A 16,154-nucleotide genomic window follows, 5' to 3' on the forward strand; every position below is an offset into this window, starting at 1 on the left:
TGTATGTAAAGGATATGGCTATAAGTGAGAAAAGCTTAAGACTGTTACACTATTCCTGAATTTTATAATTTAATTATTCTTTAATGAAGATTGATTCAGAAGAAAAAGACAAATATGTCTTGTTTAGAAATTAGATGAGACAAGTGACAATCTTTATGTCTACTAAATAATTAGTAGACAAGTTAGATGCTATGTGCATCTAACTTGTCTAAGGCAGTGCCATGAGACTAAACTAGTATATTGTCACTTTTCAAATCACTGTGTAGAATGCAGGCAAAAAATATCTATGCCCCATGTTCTGTTTACATTCACTATACCGGTGGTTAGTTGGCTCTTTAAACTTCCAATGTATAATTTCTGAAAGTAGCTTGAAACTTTTTTTAATCTTCGTTTTAGTTCTTCTGAATGGACCAACATAGAAATTGCCAATGCCATTTAATTTAGCATTAAATATAAATAGTACTTAAAAAATACTTGATTTATGATGAAAATAAAAAAAAAGCATATACATGGAGAATATAATTATATTTCCTTATTTTTTTTATAATCAGAATCGTCGCACAGCTCTTCATTATGCATATGCAAGTGCTTCTATGAAAGAAATTAGAAAACTTCTGATGACTTATGGTTGTTCAGAACATGTTTTAGATAAAGTAAGTTCTTTCACTTTGAGCAAACAAATCTCTTCCAAAAACTTGGTTCAGTAGTGATCTAAGAATATTTATTTTTTCTGCATTATTTATAATTACAGCAGCACTGAAGAATTAAAATTTTTGTAAGTATGATGTACCCATGCTAGTTGTAACTGTAGAAGATATTTTTATAATATAATTTTATAAAAATATGTAAATTTTTTGTTGTATTAATTCTACAGGATACTCTGATAATATTTTTATACATCATTTATAAAGCTAGAAACTCAAACTTACATTTTTGCTACTAAAATACTTTTTTACATATAGGTATAGAAAATCCATATGAATTCCTAAATTTGGTAACTAAAATTTGTATTTTAATACCTATCCGTATACACATATACAATATTAGAATTAGTTTCATTTGTGGAAAATACATAAATGTTTAAATCACTATTTACAAAAATATAACCCAAAGAAATTCTTTTTCTTTAAAAAAAAAATTAATAAGCACATACTAGTTTAAAATAATGGGCAAAAAAAAAAAAAAAATCTTAACAAGGTTTCTACTCAAATCTGGAAAAAAAAAAAAAAAAAAAAAAAAAAAAAAATCCCTGTATGTATACTGAAGATACAAGGAAATATATGAATAGAATTCATGTGCTATTTATAATGGAAAATAGTTTTAAGGAGTAGAAAAAGAAAAGAAAGGAAGCAACAATTTAACATTATTCAAAATAATATATTAAAAAAATAATTTTATCTTTATTTATTATCTAGAATTCAGCAAGACAAAATTTATATATTGAGGGAAATACATTACTTTTCGTGCTGTTTAACTGTAAGTCATACAAAATTAAGAACTCAAGTGAAATAAAACATTTTTGTTATCATGATACAAATCATTTAATGATTACTTAACACAAAGTATTATAAATCAAGACTACTTTTTTTATTTAAACATTTTTGCCAATTCAAATATTTGGGCATCCGTTTCTAAAATTTTTGCAGATTTTTCAGCCATCCGTTTCATGGAGGTACCAGACCTAATCCATAACATATAACATTTCTATATGGCCCAACGTAAAGCTATTTCACTTTAAGTGAACATATGCGAAAATATTTCTGACATATCACTGAAGGCTTTAAAGGCGGAATGTGATGCAACACGTTTTAATGCCTATAAAAACTCAGCTTTAAATGATTGTCCTTGAACTAAAAAAAGTTCGAAATCAGTTTATTTTCGGGGATTAAATCTGATGTTTTCGGATTTACATGTCATCTTTACCTGCATTTCCTAGTCCAATATCAATGATGACTCTTTTGAAATGGCACACAGTCTTCTATGTTTTCCTCATATGGCATGACTGTAAGTGTCCATATTAGGCTTATTATCTTCTTACAAAGCGTACGTAACAAATGGATTTTGTGGAACTTCACAAATCCATTCAACAAAATCAGGATTGGATTCCTTTTAAACGGATTTTGAGAAGCCCGTTGTTTTAAAAAAAAAACTCTGATTTACTTTGAATAAGCTGACAATTTCTCAAATAATAAACAATGAGCTCAAGTATGGTAGACTATCACTGCGCTTCTTCAGATTGAATGTTCCTGCTGGAGAAACGCATTCTTTTCTTTCATGCAGTTACGAGTCTCTCGCATTCTCGTTAGCTGAAATTCGGGAATCCCATGGAAGAAGAACAATTGAAACTAGATTGATCTATACAGAAAAAAAGGGGACGAGTTTCAACGGTTACACCAATTGTTTAGTTTTTGGAAGCTATCATGACTACGATCATGCTATCATTCTACTCTTGCAGATGAGGGGAAAAAAAAAAAAAAAAAAAAATAAGAAACTTAAAATTCCCTGTATTTGCGTTTTTTATGAAAATTTCCAAATTTTCCTGGTTTTTTTCGACCGATTTTTAAATTCCCTGTGTTTTTCCGGTTCTCTCGGTGGTGTGGAAATCTTGTTTGAAATGTACCTATAAATAATAAAACATTTTAGGTAGATTCCTTTTAGAAAGATTATCAGTTATGATAGTGCTCATGGCATGATGTTTAGACCTCAAATCCAAGCTCCATTCAAAAATTATAAATCAAAAGTATTGGTCAGATTGGAATAGGAAAGAAAATCTTAGATGAGTCATTAGTAAGACAAACAATTTCATTTCCCCCAAATTTTTTCATTATCTGCATAATGAAAGTATTGTTTTGCCTAAAAATTGAGTTGGCACATCAATATATGCTTAGTTCTTGCTTTGACAAAGTTATGATGATCTTGTAGCAGGATCTCTGTTTTTCTAATTTTATCGGAAATGAGTAAAATATCTTGGTAGTACTTAGGCAACTACTAAGTGCGATCTCCCGAAACTGTCTCGCATCTTCTAGTAAATGTACTTGTGTTTTGTTAATTGTAAGCCATTGGGGAACAAGGTTTACAAAAGAGTCTATTCGAGTGCAAACTTTGATAATGAATCACTGGTAAATTGTCAGTACATAAATATGAAAAAAAAAAAAAAAAAAAAAAAACTATGTGTATTTGGATGTCTTTTTTCCTTCTTCCAAATTTTATATATTTAATTAAATATATGAAATTTATGCATAATTACGTCTATATGTTTATGAAAGAACAACACCTTCACGGATTTGGTTTCAAATTTGATATATATATACTCTTTAGATTTAAATCTGTATTCTATATTTTATTCAATTAACTTTCTCCGTTTTGTAGTTATTATATTATTTTGCATTTGGACAGTCGAACAGACATACTTTTCCTAAATGCAGGCTTCCCATTATCCTTGAAAATTCTTTATATTTTATTTTGCTGTACTCGGGGCCCCGGTAAAGTACTTGATTTTTAGTTGGGCTTTTCAAAAAGAACAAAATTCGCAACCGATTTTTTCGATTCGCGGACCAAAATAAATAAAAATTAAAAAATAGATATCCTTTTCTAAAAACGTTGCTACGATTTCGTATTGCATTATAATAGTCAATTTTCAGAAAAAATTAAATTTGAAATTAACATTTTCTCAGTTATTAAATCTGAACACATATTCCGATGGCTCTTATGCTAGGAAATACTGCTATTTCAAAACTAGTTTCCATTAAGATTTTTTTTTAATTTTATTTTCACTCTCTTTTCTGATAATTATTATACCATATGAAATCATTAAACAACAACTTAAAAAAAAATTTGTGGTCTGCAAATTCGGACCGATAAAAAAGTATTTATAGTCATTTTTTTTAACAAAAGTGAATTTTTCGAAAAGTAACGCAGATGTCAATCTAAAATTTTTACTAAGCATTTCCATCTGTTCAATACATCTTTAAATGGAATTACAAAAGTTCCTAGAATTGAAAAAAAATTAAATGTTTTAAAATTTAAGCTTTATAAAAATGTATACCAGATATAATTAAGCTATTTTAACGTCAACAACTCTTTATGTTAACTTTTTAAATATTTATAGATTTTCAATGTAAATTTTTCCACTCGCATAATAACTTTTTATTTAAAGGGGGAGAAAAGGATTTTCCCACTCCACTTCTAATCCAGGAACATAATTGTTTAACGTAAGAGACCAGTTTTTAAGAATCGGTTCAACAATTTAAATCAATAAAATGGCTACTATGTATTCCCCCCAGAACAATTCAAATTGACTATTGGTTTTGCCTTGAGAATTCCCTCAATTAAAAAAAAAAAGTGTTTTAAAAAAGATATGGGAGAGTAGACCCATATAGGGGATGGAGAGTTGATATGGGAGACAGACCCAAACAGCTGAGATCTGGCAGAACTGAAATGGTTTTTCAAGGTTGGTGAAAGTTATTTGTATAGCCCTTGTAAGGATGCATTTATATTTGGCATTATGCCATAAATTCGGAGTATTATTCTGTTTAAGAGTCTGGCTGATCTTAATATTTCTTGCATAATGCTTGAAGAGCATTCAGCCAATCATTGAAACAAAGCAAATGAATTTATACTTTTTGTTTTGGAATGTAAAAAAAGAGCAAGCAAGGGAGTTGAAATTAAATGTGTGGCTTCAGTTTTAATGGACCATTCCACAGATCAACGATATTTGACAAGATTTCATTTGCTTTGGAAAAGTTGAATTTGAGAAATATTTTATCCATTTCAATATATAGTCCATCAGAAATAGGAAATTTTAGAGTTTCTGATGATGAAATTCAAAAAGAATTCTTAAATTCGTTAATAAATGTGAGTAGTTGTAGCCTGCATATTAGTTTGAACCTATTAAAAAAATCCAAATTCATTCAAGCAATCAAAATGAGGAACAATTTGGTATTATATTTTGTGAAAAACAATTTACATTATATATGTAACAAAGCTGTTATAGGTCAAGCAAAATTTTCTCATCATTAATCAAAATTATTCAACCGTTTTTTACACTTTTCTATATAGGCAATCTACTTTTACCGTATTTAACACAGGATATGAAAAAGATAGTCATTGTCTGTTTGAAAACTTTCAATGCAATGAAAATTAATATTATTGAAAGCTTAAAAATGGTAAGTAGCATTTCTTTGATTTTTCAAATAAAGATCCATATCTCAATATCACAAAAAAAAAAATGATATTGGTTTCTTTAGTGACAAAATGAATTATTAATCAAAACACATTTCAATGAAACAACCAACAAACAGATTTGAAATATGAATGCCAGATTTTAGTATGCACTTTCATTTGTAAAATTTTGGATAATTTACTTCTTAATTCTACACTCGCTAGAAGTATGAGTCTTCAGAATAGTTGATCAAGCCCTGCTATAACAAGATGAAAGCCATTTAAATTGTTATGAATTGCAAACACCTACAAGAAAAAGAATATGATTCTATTTTAATAGAATTGATAAGCTTTCTGAATGATGTGGCTTGCAATTCAGTATAATTTGAGGAGACCCAAAACCGAATTGAAAAGTTCAAAAGCCTTATCAGAATCAGGTGGACTGTGGAATGTTTAAGATTCTGATGACATAATCCCATGGCGAGACCACTGTTGAAAGGGAATTTTTCTTAAATAAAAATACTGATGCTAAAAAACTTAAAGAAGAAATCTATATAGTAAAATATTTGGTTTTAGCTGAATTGAAAAATTACAGTGGAGTACAAAATTTTCAATTCACAATATGCAAAAAAAAAAAAAAAAAAAAAAGGCCAAGCGAAGATTATAGTTTCAAGAAAAATTAAATTATAATTTAAATGAAGAATATAAGAAAATTACATTGCAAATAAACTAAGTGATTTAAAATTTAAAAAAAAGATGAAACTTTAAGAGATGATTTTTAAATTGCAGAAATCTGCAAATAAACTAATTGAAAAGGAAGAAGTTTAGAGATTTCCACTGCACAGCAGAATCAGATAGTTTTAGAAACTGAAACTTCAAACATTGAAATTTAAAATAGTTTCATTGCACACTTTTTTTTCCCAGTTCATTTATAAATAAAGATTTCTTTTAATTTGCATTTGTCTCTTGCATTTTGTCCTTGTTTTTGCCACTTGTCAAAAGTAAAGTTTAAAAGATTTTTATGGAATTAACAATTTTTTAATGAATTTTGTTTCAACTAAATTGTGAATTGGCTAGAAGTATAAGTACTTAAAAAAGGTTTCAAGATCCCAATACAAGTTTGAACTTATTAAATGAAGATGAGTAGAACAAATATCCTTAATGCCTTCTTTTTAATCCCTTAAGCATTTAGAAGAAGTAAGCAAGAAAATAATCATACATTTGAAAATTAATTACGAAATTTATTATTTTCAATTCTATATGTAACGTATATAATTTCATAATCCTTGAATTGTTTTCCTCAATAAGAGTGTGTAGCTTGGAATGGATTTCGCACAAAATTTGATTTAAATAAATCAACACCTACAAATTTGGAGTAGATATCATATGCCAAATTTCATCCGTCTAGCTCAGATCATTTTTGAGTTATGTTCACAGACAGATATAATATCAATAAATCCCTCTCGGCAAGCAAAAAGGCAAAGGTAGATTCCTTTTCGTCTAAGTTACAATTGTGAACTCCCTTTCAAAACTTAGACAAAACCAACGGAAATGGTCTTTCCGAAACATTCTCGCATACCCTCCAATTTATTTCCCCATAAAATTGTGGACCATGGATATGGATAAGGCCACAAGTACCTTGAATGGCATTCACTAACGCCATACAAAGTACAGATCTTTGGCACTATCTATTATTTTTATTGAATCTATTTTGAGAATGCTTGTTTTGGACTCCTTTTTGCAGACTGATTCAACGAATTTCATCGATTTAAGCCACTGCGTTTATGAATTATCGCATTTACATGCATGAGAAAATGTGGCCCAACAGATGGTCAATCACTTGAAAGATCTGGTTCAAAATTTGATACGAATCCCCATTTCAGATGCTAAACCCTCTGGACAGATTTTGCTCAACATTTGACAGAAATTTACAAATTTGGTGAAAAGACCGTATATGAAATTTCATTTGCTGCCTGAAAGCATTTTTTGAGTTATCTTTGTTACATTAGACTGAGTAACAGACAGTCCATAATGCCTAAAATAATGTTTTTCGGACTCATTAAGTTCGAAACGAAGTTTCATCAAAATATCTAGTTTGAATTATTTGACGATTACAATATCTTTTCAATACTTCGTCTACGATTAATATTATAATATGCCATTAACTATTGAAGCAACCATAGGTAATGTTCATACTGCTTTCGAATAATTTAGCATTCATTGAAAAATAAATAACATCAAAGTACAAATATTATAAAAATAATATACAAATCTAGATTTGTTACAAAGTTTATAATCAAAGTTTTGAAAATCTGAAGTTTTTAGCAAGAGCCCAAAGTTTGTATTAGACAGCAAGAACTGAAAATTTATCTCTACATTTTAAACATATCTGAAGAAATTAATTATCGTTTGCAAATATTATTCTTTCAATGAAATGCAAAGAACCAATTTAACGTTTGATTATGTATATTGGATGAAAAAAAATCATCTGCTTTTCTTAATTAATATTGAAATTAAGATTTTATCTGTTGTGCACTAGGAAATTTATCATCAGATTTTTAAAAGGTATCGTTACAAACCTGTAATTTTGCTTACCAGTACGAATAGTGTCATAAGATAGACCGTTTCACAGTCATCTGTTTTAGTAATCCCAGAGATTGGCGACAAAATGAATAATGCTCGGAACTTCACTCTCAAGCTGTGGTGGTCGTCGTCGTGAATTGTAGTTGGAGTCGCCGACAAGTAACGAGTCATCGAGAGGATAGCGAAGCAACAGCGGAGTGCCAACGTTGGGTGGAGCGAGTACTGAGCTGAGCTGTGAGCATCGAGTCATGTTGTCTACTGTGGAGACAGCGTCTTAATTGTGTCTAGTAACCAGTTATGAGAAGTAGCGAGTCGGCAGCTAAACCGAGGAGACGGTGAGAAGTTCAGCAGTTGGAGAAACTGTAGAGCGAAGTCCCGAGGATCCCCTCTCCTGCTGGATTCTGTCTGGCCGCTTTCTGCAATTAATGTATGCTTTGGTAGATTACTACTTGTGGGCTAATGTCTGCTGTCCTGTGTTCGTCTCGGCTGTAAATATTTGTCGTCCGTGTACTCGTGCTCTTCATCTAAATAAATGGCGTTGTGTTCTACTGAGGCCTGCTGATTGTGTTCTCACACCATACACCCACTATCAAAAGAGCCCGGCGGTGAGGAAAATTCGTAACACTTTGGTGTCCGAAATGGGGTTGTGATTGTGTTTTCACACCATACACCCACTATCAAGCGAACCCGGCGGTGGTGAAAATCCGTAACAATATTTTTCGGTACTCTTGTATTTATTATTATTGCATGTCATTGGCGAACATAATCAATAGACTAACATGATATCTTTCTTTTTTGGCGATTGATTGTTATTAGTCGGTTAATAAAAGTACTCATACTTGGGGTAAAGCCATGGCGATTGTTTTTTATTATTATAATATTTTTTAATACAATATTTTCTTAGTAAAGCGGCAGACACCAAATCAAAGGGCCGTCAAATTAATAAAAGCTACAAAGATTTATTTTTAAAAAACATATAAAGAAAGACCAAAGAAATATGCAGTTTCTGAAAAGTTTTAAGCTGATCGTATTTACAAAATGTTGCCATTAAATCTTTATTTTTATTTAAAAATTTGTAAAATAACTAATTGAACTCTTATTTTTCTTTCATTTCTATGGTTTGAATTTAATTGCACATGGAAAAGTTTTATTTCATTTTTTTTAATCAAAACTCTCAACATAAATTGTTAATGTTGAGTAAATAGTCAAAATTAGGCACGAAAATCACTTTTTAGCCCCTAACTTCCATAATATTGCAACTATTGAAAAACTTTAAAAACAAAAGTTATTCGTCTTAAGTAGGCGCTAATTTGATTTATTTTTCAATCTTCAATAAATTATAGCGAAATGAAAGTTTCAGCCCCCACCATTTCGAGCTAGATGGGTCATTTCAGAACATTCGAGGCTTTTACATTTTTTTTACAACATATTCCAAGCCGGTTAAGATAACATAGGTAAAGAACCACACAGACACGTATATAATTTGGGTTCTAGCGACCATGATCGATGAAGAACTGCAGAAATTTCCCCGAAGTCTTGTCGTGAGAACCATTGCAGTAGGTAGTCTTTCTGTAGGAATCTACCTTAAACGTATTTTTCGAATTCTGTCACAAACATGGAGATTCGACAGAATCTCGAATATGAATTTATTCGATGATTACAATACTTTCATTTTGTGTACGAGAAAGTAAAAAGGAATGAAATCCGTATTTATTAATTTCCCCCCCTTTACACCATTAAAGGGAACATTATAGATTTTTTTTTTAATTAGGGAAAGAAAACTGGGATGAAATTCGTCCTCAAAGATTTTGTAAAGCATTGTATATCTTCATTCAGAAAAATCTGTTTATCAAATTCCGCCACTAAAAGTTTTGTATCTGAGAAAGCAAGAAAAATGTACTTAAGTCTTAGTTTTTTTTTTTTGTGTGTGTTTCCATATCGAAAGTTTCATTTCTCTTCCGTTTTTTAAGAACTGGTAGTGCAGGTTGTCCATTTATGAAAAACAATGAACGAAGAACAAGATCTTTCTATAAAATTTCTGCTTTTAATATGTGACATTTTAAGTCTTGTACCTTTTTCTTTTTTTAATTCAGATAAATCGAGAGCCCTTGGACTTCAGAGACAAACAAGACAGTCCTGATATGATTCAGCTTCTTCATAGGTTGAAATCAAAAGTAGGTTTTTTTTTTTTTTTTTTTTTTTTTTAGATATCTATTTCATGGAAGATTCGATTATCATTTTTAAAAGTACATCAAGTTTTCAGTGAATCCAGTCCTACTGGTCGTTGGGGCATTGCAAAATATCTGTTTAATTATAGAAGGGGAAAAAATTAATGGTAATTTATTTACAAATTACTTAGCTAAACACATGTTTCATTGGATGATGCCAGAAGCGAACTTGAAAAAAGATTATTAAAACGATGGATTTTAACTCTAAGCTTGTATCGCAAATGGTATTATAAAATTTGTTATAGATTTCTAATATATTTGAAAAGTAATAAGTGCTGTAATTCTAAAAACAAGCATTATTATAACATTCCCATGAATCTTTATCTACCTTTCATCTAATAAAAGATTTTTTTTTTTATTTGAAAACTTAATTATTCAAGTCATAGTCTATTATCTTTTGGGGCATAAAGCTGTGTGAATGTTGAAATTGTAGAAAGAGAGCATCAAAATGGTGTTTGCAACTTTAAAGTACAGAAATACTCTTATTTCACAATAGATTCCAGAAACAATGCTGAAACAGTGATTTCTTAAGGTGCTTACAAATAGTTACAGTTTGTCATTTTGAAAGGCATCATTTCATTAGAAAGGTATATTATACACATATTTATAATTGACTATGAAGACATATCTATTGAAAGTACATTTATTTCAGGATTTCAGCTGGTGCGAAAATGATCCCTGGAGAAATGAGAGATGTGTCGATGAGAGCAGCTATTCAGAGGAAGAGCAGTCTGCTGATCAGGAGAGTGAATTGTCAGAGGAAGATGAAATGATAAGAACAAGATCTTGTGCGATTTCTTGAGTTCTTGTTTCATATCCATATATACATTTTAAAATCAAAATGGTCTTGAACGATCTGGCCAAACGTTTGTAGCCTTATACATTCAAGTCCTTATTGCAATCTCACTAGAAAGGAGAATAATAATGGTGCATAATCAGTTGAAGGTTGTTTTTCATTTGACCACTGTCCATGTCCAAGATGAATTCTTGATTTGGAGTAGTTTTTATGTACTGGTACTGTGATAATATTGGCTGTACAGTAAATGAGAAACTAATCAATAAAAATCATAAAATGACTCAAGTGCATTTGTATATTATCTTGAAATATAAAAATATTGCAATATTTTTTTTATATGTATGAGCATAAATAATAGTCCGTTAGACTAAAATAGCAAATGATTTTATAAATCATTTTTACTTTAAAAATTTGTATTTCCACAATGTACTGCAATTTGAAAAAGGATCAAGCTCAAAAACATATGTAGAAAATTAATTCCGTGGATGGAAGTGAAAATGAACATTTAAAAAATGTATTCTTCAAACGCGCGAAAAATAGTTGGCAATAAGCGACACTGGAATTTAAAAGCGTATTTTTAACTACAAAGAAGCCAAAAACTTGAAGATTGAACTCGGATCTTAGAATAAAAATTTTAACAGTTTTCCTTTTAAATCATTAAAAGCTTGATTTGTCTCCTAGTAAAATTCAAAAACATATAAAAAATACAGATTAATGTCCCATCCAATGCAAGGATCTAAGAATTTCTTCAGCTGTAGAAGTCAATCTGCCTTCAATATAAAATAATAATAATAAAGTTTCCTTGATCAGGGTGTGTAGTGAGAAACTGCTGCAAAAAAGAAGTACTTTTATGCACCTTTGTATAAATACATATACGTAAATTGCGCATTTTCTAAGCATAAGGGGTATTTTTTTTCTGTCTTATAATAATGCATAATTTTTATTGAAAAGAACTTTAAATATTAAAAACGTGCTAGTAATGAAATATATATATATATTACAAAAACATAGAAATGATTATAAAAATGATAAAAAAAAGAAAAACACTATAACACTACAAAATTAAATGAAGATCTGTGATTTTTTTCAACATTTCTTAAAATGTCGATAGTGATGTAGAAGCACAATATGACAAAAAATTTTGTATTTGATTTTATATATGCAACAACAAATAAGATTCAACATATCTGGAATGGAAAGAGCAAATTTCCTCCAGCACTAATATTCTATTTAGTAATTTTATTTTATAAAACTAAGAACTGAAGCACTTCTATGACTCACATCAAACGATTGGCAAAACTGCCATGAAATGGGTGGTAGAACAATGCCATGTTCAAAATGATCATGATTAGATTAAAAAGAAAAGGTCTCATCGCCTCTTACTTCTTTAATAAAAGCCTTTTTTAAACTTTTAACATTTTTAAAATTTAATAAAAATCTGCCTTTTAACCTGTAAGCAAAAATTCTTATTTAAAAAAATGACAGAAGAAATGTTACATGTACTTTATAAAGAAATAAAAATGCTTTAAAAAAGTTTTCATAAATAATGCAAATAAATTCATGACAGCTCTGTCGTTTGAAGCAGTAGGAGAGTCTCCCCAAAACATTGTCACATACTGCCAGAAAATGCCTTGCATGGCATTGGTGTACAATAGTTACGAAATCTTAACCTTAGACATGAATGAAACATTTTACAGAATCCTTGGCAAGTGTTTTGGTGATTCATCCCTAACAAGCGGATGAAAATATCCGAAAAGCGAATTTGCATTTGACGCATTCTTTCATACTGATTAAAACAAAAATTTAACTCGTAGCCACACTTGTAGTCATAAATTTACTTATGAAACTTGATATATTTAAGTCACTGCATTCTGGAGTTGTCGTGTTTACATGTTGAAGGAAGCACAGACCGATATGCAGGGAATCCCTTATTGGATTAGGCTCAAACTTTTATAGATGTCTATACTACAGATATTAAATCTGTGTACAGAACTTTACTTCTCTAGCTCTCTTCGTTTTGTAGTCATTATGCTAACTTATATTCGAACAGGTGGACAAAAACTGCCTGTATAAGGATGTTTGAGGTTGGGGTAAAAGTCGTATACCTAATTGCATCCGTCTAGCTCAAAGAGATTTTGTGTTCTTTTTATCACAGACAAAAAATATGTTTTTCTAATTCAAGGAGATTTGAAACGAAGATTTTTTTAAAATCTCGTTTTCGAATTTTCTTTGGCGATTATTACACTTTCTATAAACTGCACTTGTTTTTCTATAAACTACGTATACGAGAACGTGCAAGTATAAACTGAATCCAAAATTAATTTCTCAAAAATTATTAAAACTCAAGGAAAAAAACATTCATTCAAACATTATTTTTTATAATTGAAAAGCTATTTATTTAGAATTTAAAATGGTGTTAAAATAATTTGAGCAATAATATGCTTTGATGTTATGATGAAAATACGTTAAAATTCGGTTTTCCTTCGAATTAAAAGTTTGAGAAATCCATTCTTAGTGAGCCTCTAATGCCACCAAAATAACTTCCCAAATTTCGTGCTTCTAACTTCAATGGCTTATGTTGCCCAAGACAAACCTTTATATATAAAGGGAGATTTCATTAATAATAATAATAGAAAATTCTATAAGAGTTATAGAATCTAAAACCCTGAAAAATAAATCTTGAAGAACTTTTTTCATTTGTTTCAAGAATTTTTAATACCAGATGCAACAGTTTACTAAAATTTGGCGACATTGGTCCACAAATAAAAATTTCCAAATGGATGGGAGATTAAAATACAGCAAAAAGTATAACGATCATTGAAAATTTAAGGATTCAAGTTAAAATTTGATCATACCAGATTTTACATGATTGACTACCGTAATTACATTTTGCAATTAATTACAATTCAATATAATGCAGTTGAAAACCTATAATAAGTCGTTCAAGCGAATGCTCCAAAGCAACATATTGAGAATGATGACTGAATATGTAATAATTTTAAAACAGTTTCTCTCATGTTCAATATACCTTTTCAGCGCACCGAATTCATCCTGCTGTTTTCTTAATTTTCATTTGATTGGGCTAATCTGCATATTCTTCTTCAACAACACACAAAAATTTAAATATGTACTTACCAGGCAGGCATTAAATTCTTCAACATCTAAAACACTGAAGTTCGAACGTTTTTCGAATCGTAACAAGTATGGCACAGTACATATTTCGTACTGCCCTTTCCGGATAACTATTTGAGTATTTTAATAAATGGCAATGCACTTTAATGAAGAAAAAGAACAAAAAAGAAAGAAAAATAATCATTAAGCATTGATGGCACTTCTGGGATTTCAGTTTAATTGCCAAAATAAAAATCTGGTAGACAATATTAATTTTTATGACTTAAAAATAACAAATCATAATAGCTCCCCAAAAATATCCCAAGACAAGACAAATTAACCCAAATTCAAATAATATCAAATGTGTATACACGCACACACACTTTATTAATATATCAATATACAAAACGAATAATGTCAAGATAAAGAGAAATGTCATGAAAAATATCTAGATATTCCATGTTTGCATAATGTTTCCAAATAATTTATACATGTTTAGTTTTGCTTGTATCTGGATTTCATATATCTCTAACAAGGTGGATTATGCAAATTTCCACCATATCTTGCTCTTTCTAGAAATGACAATAAGTTTATAAATAGATGGACAGCTCTGAAAAAACAGTGCAAGACTAATGAGTCTCGACAAAGAGGCTTTCAAAAATAAAAATAATTGTAAATATTCTCAGATTATATATTACATCTTTTCAACAATAAATTATGAAAGAATAAATATTTTTAAAGGCAATAAGTCAAAATAGTCATTATTAACTGTAAAATAATTTTAGACTTTGTGGCATTTCATATAATCTTAAAATATAAGACTTGTACCTTGATACATAAATAAAACTATACATGTGTATATATCTTAGTTTTTTCTTTTAATATTGTTCAGGATTTGAATTTGGGTTATTTTGTCAGGGTTATTTAGTCTTGGACTCTTTTATAGAGATATTAGTTATTTCATATGTAAATTATCAGGAAAAAAAAGTTTTTGTATCAATTAAATACGATTTCATCACCAATCACCAATACGATTTCATGAACCAAATTGGTGCAGGAAAGAAAAAAGGCATTGAAAACAAATATTTGCATATTTCATAACAAATTTATTACTTGGAGTTGTAACACTGACAAGTCTGAACAAGGTTGAAAGAAGGATACAGTGGTAATAGGAAATAATTGGATTGTTTTCATGTCATTTAAAAATTAAAATGAGCAGTCGGTAAGATGCGTACCAAACATTCAGTAAAAGAACATGTTCCTGCCTAACACACTCCACAGGTTGAATTAAAGTCAATTCATCTTTAAACTGTTTTGAAGTTGGCTTCACAGGACTACTGTTAAGCAAACTTCATTTCATGATAAAGCTAAAAGCTCTCAAATTTAAAACATCACAGCTCCAAGAAAATGTTATGGTACATTTCATTAAATAATTCTGACTCTGAATGCATTGTTAGATAAATTTTTGATAAATGTATGACCCTTTTTTTTAATACATATATTAATTTACTTTCCACACTACAAGATGACATAGGAAAACAAGAAAAGCACATATATAATAAAAATGCTCTTAAATATAGGTACCCGAATTTTAGAAGTTATAGAATTCCAACAAAGTTCTTCTTTAGTCTTAAAAAACACTGTTACTTGCAGACAAATTATTCCCAAAATACACGCGGTGGCAATAATCCTAGACAAAATGAAAAAAGCAATATAGACAGTTTCATAGTTGCCGCTTTTAAATTTCTATTTATAATCCTGGCACTAAAGTCCAATTTATTTTTCTCCTGTGTGTTGATTGCTTCCAGGCAACTCTTCTACATCTCAAACAAACCAGTAGCTTCAAAAGGATGAGGGGAAGGTGCGACTGGTGGCTCTAGACAACAAACTTCCCCAGAAAGATGCCCAATAGACCAATGGTGAGCATAACAGCCAGATAGAGCATTGGAGACTGTGGCTGTTCCTGCAAGCGGTCATCAAAGTGATGTTTCGTATCTTTGGGAGCTCCCAACTGTGAACCTGCATCACTGGTTGGATTACCACGGGAGCGTAGCCTCAAACCTTCAGCCTGGAAACAAAAGTATTCCATTTCTGATCATTTCGTCGAGTAATATCCAAATTGCACCTTCTGATTTAACTTACTTTCACGTTGAAAAACACACACAATATGTACTAATATTTAATACATATATTCATTCAGATTGTAAATAAAGCTTCATTTTCTCTAACATTTACTTTAAAGAATAAATTTATCCTTGGTGCAAATAAAATACATA

The 16,154-nt window shown here is 29.9% G+C and overlaps 2 protein-coding genes across 13 annotated transcripts in view; one reads left to right on the forward strand and one right to left on the reverse strand.

Annotated features, from left to right (window-relative positions):
* Positions 1–11,047, forward strand: part of LOC129987417 (uncharacterized) — a 43,010-nt gene extending 31,963 nt beyond the window's left edge. For 7 of the 11 annotated variants that reach the window (XM_056095395.1, XM_056095394.1, XM_056095392.1 and 4 more), the window contains 3 exons: positions 552–653; positions 9,837–9,917; positions 10,624–11,047. In XM_056095395.1, the coding sequence (XP_055951370.1) occupies positions 552–653; positions 9,837–9,917; positions 10,624–10,773 (333 nt within the window). In that variant the 3' untranslated portion in view covers positions 10,774–11,047. Of the gene's footprint in view, positions 1–551; positions 654–5,058; positions 5,166–9,836; positions 9,922–10,623 lie in introns of those variants that run through there. The other 4 variants (XR_008785574.1, XR_008785577.1, XR_008785575.1 and 1 more) reach the window with 2 other exon arrangements.
* Positions 11,048–14,963: 3,916 nt separating this feature from the next.
* LOC129988002 (vesicle-associated membrane protein-associated protein A-like) overlaps positions 14,964–16,154 on the reverse strand; it is a 29,342-nt gene continuing 28,151 nt past the window's right edge. For both annotated transcript variants that reach the window (XM_056096068.1, XM_056096069.1), the window contains one exon: positions 14,964–15,946. In XM_056096068.1, coding sequence (XP_055952043.1) covers positions 15,755–15,946 — 192 coding nt within the window. In that variant the 3' untranslated portion in view covers positions 14,964–15,754. The remainder of the gene's footprint in view (positions 15,947–16,154) is intronic.

Source organism: Argiope bruennichi, chromosome 10 (genome assembly GCF_947563725.1).
Source record: "Argiope bruennichi chromosome 10, qqArgBrue1.1, whole genome shotgun sequence".
In the NCBI taxonomy this organism is placed as follows: Eukaryota; Metazoa; Arthropoda; class Arachnida; order Araneae; family Araneidae; genus Argiope; species Argiope bruennichi.